Source organism: Euprymna scolopes, chromosome 29 (assembly GCF_053919585.1).
Source record: "Euprymna scolopes isolate OS-2025 chromosome 29, ASM5391958v1, whole genome shotgun sequence".
In the NCBI taxonomy this organism is placed as follows: domain Eukaryota; kingdom Metazoa; phylum Mollusca; class Cephalopoda; order Sepiida; family Sepiolidae; genus Euprymna; species Euprymna scolopes.
The window spans coordinates 39,740,336-39,752,106 of record NC_136510.1 but is presented as its reverse complement, the minus strand read 5'-3'; the positions used below and the strand labels follow the sequence as shown (position 1 = coordinate 39,752,106).

The window sequence follows — 11,771 nt, the reverse complement described above, 5'->3', positions numbered from 1 at the left end:
AATAAACGATGTAAAAAATGCAGAAAGTATTAAGAATTGTTTATTTGGATAATTTAAACGCAAAAAAAAAAACAATTCGGGCGCTGAAAACGTACACAGTAAAACAATACGTTTTATTGTCGCGTTGATTATTTGTTTATGTACGCTTGCGCAACTGAAGTCATAAACCGGATGTTGGGTTACAACACCCGTTACAAGGTCATTTGAGTTTTATAATTATATAGATTACGTGTACTTATATTCATGCAGATATTCTACATGATTTATACTTGGATAATATTTGTATAAAAATGATTATAGTTTACAGAAAACTCTTTTTATATATATTTCTGTATGCGTATATATATATATATATATATATATATATATATATATATATATATATATATATATTTGTTTAAAAAAAATGCCCACCAAACTCCCCTGTCAGTTTTTGGTGTACAGACATTAATCTTAATACACAGAGTATTCGAACCCAAGCGAAATTTTATATTTGAGTTTCAGACGTGGGAAATTGGTGCTAAAGTGTGAAAATTAAAGAAATGAAATTCGCCAGGTAAAAGTCGAATGACGGCATTACTAATACGCCAGTCTAACGTAAAAATGTTTAGCTTTGCAGCAAACATGTCTTCATGGCTCAGGCATTAATGCTAAAGGAAAAAGTAAATTGTAAGCTAAATGTTTTGGTTTCAATTCACGGTTAGGAGTCATTTTTTTTCACTTTTTGTAAATCATTACTATATATTGGGTTCAATATAATATAGTTAATAAGAAATCTGCATTAATCTAAATATCATATTTAAGCATTTTACAACCGGGCAATGACGGGCGGCCTGCTATTATATATATATATATATATATATATATATATATATATATATATATATATATATATATATATTAGGCACAAGGCCGTTTTTAATGTGGGGTAAAAACCAGCTCCCCTATAAGTAGGCAAAAAGGGGGCACTCTGGTTACCAAAAATAATAATTGTCCCAGTATAGAGGGTTTCCCCTCCATTGACTGGTACAAATTATCTTAAGTGCATCATCTGCAGAACAGATACTACATTTGATCCCGGCCCGAAAGCCAAGAACAACAGAAAAAAGGCAAGCCTCTTAAACAAATAAATATGCACATATATACGTATATATACATATATATACATGTATGTACATATATATACGTATATATACAAATATATATATGCATATATATACACAAACATAAATATATGCATATATGTATATATACATATATGATGGCAGCAACTCGTTCTCGAGTGTTGCCATTACTTATTATATATCTGGCTAAAATGACACAAGCATGAGCACAACTAGCCACACGTGCCAGACGGTCACCTCTATGAATCTTCTATAGTCTAGCACATTCACTAATGATCAGGTCCAAGCTGTGGTGCCCTGAATACCTACCAGACCAGACCCTAGAAGTTCCAGAGCCTTTATTGCCATTCACGGCCATATCTGCACCAGTCCTCATTGAATGTCCGTTTGCCGTTTAAGGCTACAGCCAGCCTTTTTGTTAACGAGATACACACTGATTGAAAAGTGTGTATTCCATTGACTATCAAGTAATGCCTGGCTTGAAGCTTTTTATAGTGAAGAAAGACTTTGCACTGAGACAATCCTACTCTCTAAACAACTGCCACATATATACTTGTATACATACATATATATGTATGCATACTTATATAATTACGTATATATATATACATATATATATATATATTTATGTATATATATACATATATATACATATATATACTTATGTATATATATACATATATATACATATATATACGTATGTATGTGTACATATACATATGTATACATATATATACATATATACATATAGATATATACATATATATGTATATATACACATATATATATATACATATATATATACATATATATATTTAGATATATATGTATATACATGTATATATACATATATATCTACATATATATACATATATATACATATACATATATATACATATGCATATATATCTACATATATATACACATATATATATTTACATATGTATATATATGCATATATATACATATATATGTAGATATATTGATATATATGTGTATATATATACATATATATACACATAAATCTACATATATATACATATGCATATATATATACATATAAATATATATATACATATATATACATATACATATATATACATATATATATGTACATATATATATACATATATATACGTATATATATACTTATATATACATATAAATATACAAATATATACATATATATACACAAATATATACATATATATACATGTATATATATACATATATATACATGTACATATACACATACGTAGTGCCGGCAAAAAGAAAGTCTGCGCGATCATTTTTTTCAAAAACATCAAAAATATATACGTATAATTATATATATATATATATATATATATATATATATATATATACATACATACATACATGCATGTATATACACCTTGTAGCTTTTGTTGTTGTTGTGCTTGTGGTTGTAGTTCTTAAATTCATCATGTAGCTGCCGTATGAAATCTCAAGTATAAGATCTCAATGCAGAACAGAGCGTACATAAGAATTAAAAGAAAAAAATCCATTACTTAGCCCAATCTCATTATAAATGCATTTCAAACCTGTGCAGGCCTCATCAAACGAGACGAGCTAGTCAAGTGTAGCTAACTTAAAAATCAGCTTCAAACATGATTAGCTCGTCTCTATTTTTCTTTCAACCTTTATACACACATGTGCGTCGGCGTGTGTGACTGTATGTTATCTATAAGTATGTCTATCTGTTGCGTAGCATTATGATGCAGTTCATCCCATTCCAATATTCCAATGCTTCCGATTCGCCAATGATCTCCAGCCTCCGAACCCATCAATAATTCACCGTGACAGTTATCGATTGCATTTTACCACGAGGTAGTCATGTCTAGCTGGCTTAAAGGTCAGCTACAGACCTGACTAACTCGTCTATATTTTTTCTTTCAAACCTTATGCATATATGTGCGTGTCTTATATGTATGTATGTATGTATGTATGTATGTATGTATGTATGTATGTATGTATGTATCAAAGGGCGAATGAACTCTTTTTCTGGGTCAATGGCCAACTAGCACCGTGTATATTTGTGAGTGCGTATATGTGTATTGGGGTGGAGAGGGCTCCCGTAAGCCGTGGTGAAGGCAACCTCTCTAGGAGAAGCAAATCTCTGATTTAAAAAAACCATAAAGCGGAAGACCAGTACCCGCATTAAGCTGGTCTGCAGTTTAATTTGTTGCTGGCTATCTTGCTCTTGCTTGTTGCTGGATCTCAACATTTTGAACCTAGAGAGAGGCTTAGCTGTCGTACAAAGCTAAGACTCTGTAACATCATCTTTGTATAGATACTCCCTCAGGTATTTGGGCTCATGGATTTTAAATGTCTGAGGGAGTGGCACTCGTCTGACAAGACGTTGCAATCATCATGTATGTATCCGTTGCGTAGCATCATGATTTTATCCGTTCTACTTTACCAATATTGAACATTTTAAATTGTTCTAAAATAACAGAACATCTTTCTTCATCGTTATTTTCATAGTATATGTCGGTTAAACCTCAATCTCCGATTTTCAGTCATAATCAAGACAAACACAGTTATATAATTAACAAAATGTGCATTAGCCCAAGTAAGTTAAAGAAGTACACGTCATGGTTCTGGAGCCATAACTACCACAATCCGCTGCAGTGGTTTTAAATACGACTATATTTATTGCTTTTTGGACAAGTCATTTATTTCTGGAAGCGGTTTATCAGCTAAGCCTATGGCGTTCCGGCATATGCATGCATGCAGCAGCCCTGCTGTTTAAACAGTGTCAGCTACAACGGCCCTCGAGAGTGTAGGGCCATGGTACTCTCGAGGAGACAAGTAAAGTGAGTAGTTTCCTGTTGCTTTTCGTCTTGATTCGTGGGGAGGGTGTTAAACGCGAGTTAAACGCGCCCCCAGATACGCACCTGGAGAATTCTATGACTCGACGCGGTACATACAGTGCCTAGCATATAATGACACTGAAAAGTGGTTTCCGTCGTAAAAATGACCAAGACTACCCCCTTTCTTTCACTCTTTCTCCTACTCCTTCTTAAATGTTTACTCCACGTATACTTTTCGTGTCCGTCTCTCTTTTCAGGTTTTCCTTGATTGAACCCAACCAGCATTATGTCCGTTGAGATTCCCGTGCTCAGCGACGATATGACCCTGCTGGATCGACACAACAAGATCCTCTCTGAGATCCAACAAGATCTTGGCAATACAGACTGGAGCAAAGAACTCGACCGCATGCACCGTGACATGCTCACCCTCAGGCCGGTCTCAACTGGCATCCTACGCTCTGCTTCCCCAAATCCAACCGGTGGGGAAAAGTTTATCGCAAAAGACATCCATGGCCGACCAGTGTTCACCACACGTTTCGATGTTCGTCAGTTTGAACCGCAAGAGATCGAAGTTCGATTAGTTGACAATAAATTACAAGTAAGTGATCAGTTCTTCTAAGCTTATTTCTGATGTATATTTTCTTAAATCCATTCAATGTTATTTGTATTTAGATAAAACTAGCTAGCTCGTGTTCTGGCGTTGCCCGAATGGGGCATAGTGGATCAACTCCAAGAAAAACAAATGAAATTGTCTGGTGTTAAAGTTGCGAAAAAGCAAACTATAGAGTATTATTGTGAAAAGTGACGAAGAAATACAGCAACAAACAGATTACTTTTTTCTACGTTTGTGTCAAATATTATAATTTTTTCAAAAAATATTTGTATAAGTAAGTTGAAGAGTTTAAGTTCGTATTTAACACACAAAGACAATGTTATTGAGCGCTTCTACACTATTGGAACGAAATTTCGGAAATCGTAATACCGAATTTAATATGAAAACATTTTTATTTTTTTAACCGAGTTTATCTTTACTATAGCATTGACTTATTTAAGTGAGATGGGTTTTGTAAACTGCGAAATGGTCTATTTAAATGTAGAAAATTATCGGTTACAATATGCCTGGAAATGTAAAGAATATTTGCTTTAAATTTCATGCTAAACAGTTAAAGATTTTACTTATCTTTGGTTTTCTTTTCTTGGACACTCGAGACTAAAGACCAGGGTGGCCGTTTCTCTTGGCCCCGAAAGGTCAAATGGCATTTGTGGTACCAAGATGCTATCTAATTCAGTAGAGGACTGGGTAGGCTACTTTAGGGGGAGGGGGGTCACTTGGTGAAAAGTTTTCCAATTGGCGGCGCGACGATGCTTCCTCGCTTGTGTATCGTTTTCAGAGATATTAATGTTAACAATTGAAATACGCGTTCCAAACAAATATGATGGAAATAAAATAATAGCATATATAACATAAAATAATAGCATATATAACGTAAAATAATAGCATATATAACGTACAAGGTGAAAAGCGGAAAAACTGAAAAGGAAATGTGCAGTTACTACAGCTTTCGAAAAGAATTTAAATCATATTCACCGTAAGGATTTGTTGAAATAAGTTAAACCGCCGTGAAGGAAAACCATCAATAAATTAACGAATGGTAGAGTTTCAGGTTTAACTCAATAAATCTAATTATTTATATACGTTTTTTTTTTTTAAATATATGCAATAATTGGACATGCAATAAGTCTGGATTTCTTACACGGTGGAAATGATTTTGAAATAAAGTTTTCATATCCTCTAAATAAATACGCATAATTTCTTTTTTTTTTTTTCTTTTTTTTTTTAACCGAGTTTATCTTTACTATAGCATTGACTTATTTAAGTGAGATGGGTTTTGTAAACTGCGAAATGGTCTATTTAAATGTAGAAAATTATCGGTTACAATATGCCTGGAAATGTAAAGAATATTTGCTTTAAATTTCATGCTAAACAGTTAAAGATTTTACTTATCTTTGGTTTTCTTTTCTTGGACACTCGAGACTTGCTATCATAAAAAACCTTGACACTTCCAAAGCATGTGGACCCGACCTCATCCCAGCTGTGCTATTAAAAAAAGTGCTCGGCCGAAGTAGCTCCAGTTCTCTCCAAACTCTACAACAAATGCCTTAATGAATCTTGCTTTCCGAGCTGTTGGAAAACTGCTTCTGTAGTACCAGTATTCAAGAATTCTGGCGAAAGAACTGACCCATTAAATTATCGCCCTATTAGCCTCCTCCCACTTTTTGCCAAAATATTTGAGACCTTAATTAACCATGCTCTAGTCCAGCACCTTACAGATGCTAAACTTCTGACCGACCGTCAATATGGATTTAGACAAGCCCGTTCCACGGCAGACATCCTCACTGTAATCTCTGAACGCATATACCATTCACTGGACAAAGCGGGAGAGGGAAGAGCGGTAGCTCTAGATATATCTAAGGCTTTTGACAGGGTATGGCATGAGGGTCTCCTCAGGAAGATTAGATCTTACGGTATCACTGGTAGAATACTTAACATAATTAAATCCTTCTTAGATAAGAGAAAAATCCAGGTTGTCCTCGACGGTCGTACATCTAAACAATATGATATAAATGCGGGAGTGCCCCAAGGATCTATCCTGGGACCTCTGCTGTTCCTGATATTCATAAATGACCTCCCCGACAAGATTACCTCTGAGATGGGGATATATGCTGATGACACCACACTCTATAGCAGGCACGACAGGAAAACAAACGAACATATATCTAAAGTAATGGCAGAAACACTAGAGGATGACCTCCAATCAGTAGTGGAATGGGGACAAAAATGGATGGTCACGTTCAATGCCACCCAGACAAAACTGGTTTCATTCAATAATTACAAGAAACCTTCTCTACCACCTATAGCAATGGCCAACGACTCTTTATCTGAGAGTACGTCTCTCAAGCTCCTTGGCCTAACGTTCACTGGAAACATGAGTTGGAACAGTTACATCGAGGGCATTGCCAGGGCCGCTGCAAGGAAGGTGGGCTCTCTCTACCGTGCTAGAAAACTTTTAACACCCGAAAGTATCCTGTACCTCTATAAGGCCACTATTCGCCCATGTATGGAGTATTGCTGTCATATTTGGGCCGGTGCATCGGCTACTAGTCTCTCGCTCCTTGACAGGGTTCAAAAGAGAGTCGCAAATCTGATAGGCCCTTAACTGGCATCAAAACTCCAGCCTCTGTCCCATCGTCGAAACGTTGCATCCCTCTGCCTGTTCTACAAGTATTATAATGGTGAATGCTCTGAAGAACTGCAAGCACTTGTGCCCCCACGACGTGAACACCCTCGACAGACCCGACAAGCTGCAAAATCCCACCCCACACTGTAGAGATCCCTAGATGTAAAAGATCCTTCTACTCCAGTAGTTTCTTCTCCAGAACTGCTAGACTTTGGAATTCCATTCCGGGTCACTGCTTCCCCAACTGTACTGACATGCATAAGTTCAAGTGCAACGTGAACCAACATCTCGCTGCCCTAATCCCTACATAGTACCCCAGTAGATGTTTCCCCTGATAGTAGCTCCCTACACCAAAGTGGCAATGTGCCTTGTTTGGGGTGAAAATGTAATAAAAAAAAAACAAAAAAAAACAATGGTATCTATGTATTCCTACTATTTTAAGATGATTATACCCAAAAATTACGACAATCGATCCGGTAGAAAATTATTTATTAAAGAAAAAAAATAGAATTTGATGAAAACGATCGTAAAACACAGGAGAAAGGAAGGTAATTTTTCTTTTTGATTTAAACAAGATGTCGGAAAATTTTCACCTGCTAATACGATTAAACTTCTTTTGTTAAATAATTCAATAATATTGGGATAATTTCGACTGCATACATATTGCCTCCCATAGTTGTTATCTCGCCACATTTTGGCCAGCTAAGCCTCTGAAATAGCTATCCATTACATTCTAATTAATTAAATAATTCATATCAATCGTGTAGTAGGCTATCACATTTGCCCTTATCATCCATCACCCAGGGCCTATTTTTGGCACTTTTTACAGCCATGAAAATGTTTCAGTCATAGTCATTTGTTTTTCTAGTTTTACATATGAATTACAAAATATCGGATATTTCACCAAAAGCTATGGCCTTGATGGAGGGGAGACTAAAACTAGCTGCTATGGTTTCAAATGATCTGAAATAACAGCAAGGGAAGACTTGATTCCAAATATTTCTCATATGTTCTATCTTCCCTCTTTGGTTTTCATACATAACGTAAATTTCATAGTGTATAAAGATTATTTGATACTAGAGATATTCATAATCTTACCTTATTTCCAAAAGAGGAGAGATATAACATGAAAAATATTTAGAATCAAGTCTCCTCTTGGTATTATTTCAGATCATTTGAAACCATAGCAGCAAGTTTTAGTCTCCTGTCCATCAAGGCCAGAGGTTTGAGGGCAATATATATATATATATATATATATATATATATATATATATATATATATATATATATATATATATATATATATAACAGATCCAAATTTTTACATTGAAAATAACCGTAAAATCGAAATTGTAAAAGATCATTTTTTCATATCCAATTCTATGCTAAAGATTTTTTCAATAAATGTAAATAATGTAAACCAATTATTTCGGACGATGCCAGCCTTCCTCAGTGAATTATAGGCATTGTTGTTGTTGTTGTTGTTGTTGTTGTTGTTGTTGTTGTTGTTGTTGTTGTTGTTGTTGTTGTTGTTGTTGTTGTTGTTGTTGTTGTTGTTGTTGTTGTTGTTGTTGTTGTTGTTGTTGTTGTTGTTGTTGTTGTTGTTGTTGTTGTTGTTGTTGTTGTTGTTGTTGTTGTTGTTGTTGTTGTTGTTGTTGTTGTTGTTGTTGTTGTTGTTGTTGTTGTTGTTGTTGTTGTTGTTGTTGTTGTTGTTGTTGTTGTTGTTGTTGTTGTTGTTGTTGTTGTTGTTGTTGTTGTTTCTTCGTCGTCGATCTAGCCAAAAGAAGTCATTTTGGAAACCAAATTCGATAGTAAAAATACATTTTTTTTTGTTTTGTTCTGATCACTAGAAACGTGAAAAAGTGGGCGTGGCTTATACGAGCTATATACAGTAAACATTATTAACTGTCACAATTTGACACCAGAAGAGATCGACTATCATAAACATTCGTCGTTATAGTTTGATTATGAACAACAACAAACAAAAAAGAAAAATAATTCTGTCTATTTTTGATTGAGCAAGGCCATAGTCGGCCGAAATATTTTACTTATAAAGTTTTCCTTTATTGAAAAAAAAAATCTTTTATCATCGAATTTGGTTTTTGATTCCCGTCGTCTGTCCGTACTTTTCTCAATAATTACGCATTGGATTTTTTTGAAATTTTGAACAAACATTAAATATGATATGAGTAAAAAAAAATGTAACAGAACGGATTTTACGGCAAAACCCCCGGTTGCCCCCCTAAAATAGTTAAAATTGACACTTTTGTGCTTATTAAAAAATTGATGCTTTGGATTTTTATAAGACTTTCTGAAAACTTATAATTAACTTATTTCTATATAATTTTGTTTGTTTATACTTCGCGATAACTCTTCGGTGTGTCCCAGGGGCTCTTTTAGGGCCAATAAAAACACTCCATTTGTGGGACTATTTTGCCATATTTGTCCAAAGATTTCCGTGTATGTCTATTTAGCAGTTTTGCATGGTGCTGAACTCAAATTTAAATATGTTAAGGCCTTGGGGGTTTTGGGGGCTAAATATTGGGAGGGGGCAGATGATGGTCATTTCATTTTTTGCATAGTGCAGAACTAAAATTTACATATGTTAAGGCCTAAAACTGCACCGTTTGTTCATTTTCATCAGGATTTGACGTGCCCTGGGGCTAAATGAGAGGGGGGGACAAATGCTGAACAGTCATTTTTTATGGCTCGTTCATTGTTCACTCACGGGGGACCATGCATCCTTCGCTTGTTATTTTTAATATGTGTGAAAGGTGATAACGTACGTATGAACATAAAAAATGTCTTACCATATTCTTATATCGATTATTTTCATTAATGTTAACTTTTTCTTCTTTTTTTTTTTTTTGCTAGGTTCACGCAAAACATGAAAAGAAAGACGGGGAGTCGTCGGAAATGGTTGAGTACAGCCGTAGAGTGGCCCTGCCGCTCAATATCGACCTGAAAAGTCTTAACTGCGTCGTCTCATCTGACGGTTACCTCACAGCCGAAGCCTTGTTACCACCCCCTAAATACACGAGCCATCTAAGTCCGGGCGGTTCATCGCATTCCAGTCCTTTGGGCGGTTCATCGCATTCCAGTCCTTTAAGCTTGAGGGCGATTCCGTTAAGCTTCCATTCGATACGAACCTCTCCGATGTTAGCAAGAAAGAAGGAGGAAGACGGACACGATAAATTCTGTGTCGAAGTCGATGTCAGCAGGTTTGAGCCGAACAGCGTAAAGATCACTACAGATGATCGGATGTTACGGGTCAAGGCAAAAGGCGTTGAGAACGTCACTGGAGGGACAACAAGCAAAGAGCTGAATAAAGAAATTCAACTTCCCAAATCCTGCAACCCGGACAAAATCAAGGCCTTTTTCAGTGCCGGAGGGAAACTCATTTTAAAAGAAGTTTAACCACGTTGTTACTTTTTTACGAATATCTTACATTTCATGTTTTTTTTTTTCTAGTTCCCATTTTTACTTTAAGGTGGCAAATAATACTATTCTTGACGAAGTTTCATAAATAAAACAAACGAAATATCGAATCGAAAGAAACCGAATTCTGTGTTAAATTATTTAGTCTCTTCTTGCTTATTGCTAGGAACGCGCAAAAATGGGCGTGGCTTATACGAACAACGTATATTTAAACCGAATTATATTTTAAAATTTGTCCTAATTGTAAGACTGTAAGTTAATGAGCAGAGGGACCGATCTTCGATTGTCAGTCGAATCATGCCGAAAACTTTAAAAAAAAATGGGATTAGATGTCCCTCCATACTAAACACTCAACATTATAAGGGGGTGATCAGGGACAAATGAAGTAATTCTGTCAATCGAGTGGCGCCCTTCTCTTACACATCGGCGCAGAAGATAGGAAAAAAGGAGCTTTCAGCTCGCCCTCGACTGTAATCGACCACTTAGCGTAGCTTTCATTTTAACAAAGGTTTTTGTGAAGAAACAATGAAACTAAAAACAAATATTAAATTTTAAGAATGAAATTAAACTGAAACACTACTAACACATTAGCGCCTATGAAGCTTGTTTGGGATTAGAGGAATACGTAACCATATTTCAGCATCATCTGCATTTGTCAGATATATATATATATATATATATATATATATATATATATATATATATATATATATAACTACTTAATTTACTCACATAAAATTAATATACGAAAGTATAAATTTATGCGTAAACTTTAAGTATTTACTTCAAAAGTGCTCAATACGTAGGTAGAGCTAGTTAGTAAGTTATAAAACATATATGGCGATTAAGCTACACTGAATATTCCGCGTTTCATCCACTCTAGGACTCTTCAGGCTTATGCGCGAATTTTGTGGTTGTTTGTCGTTTTTATATACGCATCTTCTATTGAGATTTTAGTTAGCCAATCAGCTTTCTAGTATCCACCGCGCTCTTCCTATCAGCCAATGAGCATGCACATATCGGACAAAGGCCTATTTGACCTCTGGTTGACCTGTTATATATATATACACGAGTCAACTATGTATATATAGCGGCACTGATGAGTTGTGAAACAACGAAACAGGTCTGTATGTCGA

The 11,771-nt window shown here is 35.1% G+C and overlaps 1 protein-coding gene across 1 annotated transcript in view; it reads left to right on the top strand.

The window, feature by feature from the left end:
• Nucleotides 1-10,755, top strand: part of LOC145252611 (uncharacterized) — a 54,583-nt gene extending 43,828 nt beyond the window's left edge. The window contains exons 2-3 of the mRNA XM_080112321.1: nucleotides 4,216-4,556; nucleotides 10,072-10,755. Of these exons, the coding sequence (XP_079968447.1) occupies nucleotides 4,245-4,556; nucleotides 10,072-10,614 (855 nt within the window). The 5' untranslated portion in view covers nucleotides 4,216-4,244 and the 3' untranslated portion in view covers nucleotides 10,615-10,755. The remainder of the gene's footprint in view (nucleotides 1-4,215; nucleotides 4,557-10,071) is intronic.
• The last annotated feature ends 1,016 nt before the right edge of the window (nucleotides 10,756-11,771 follow it).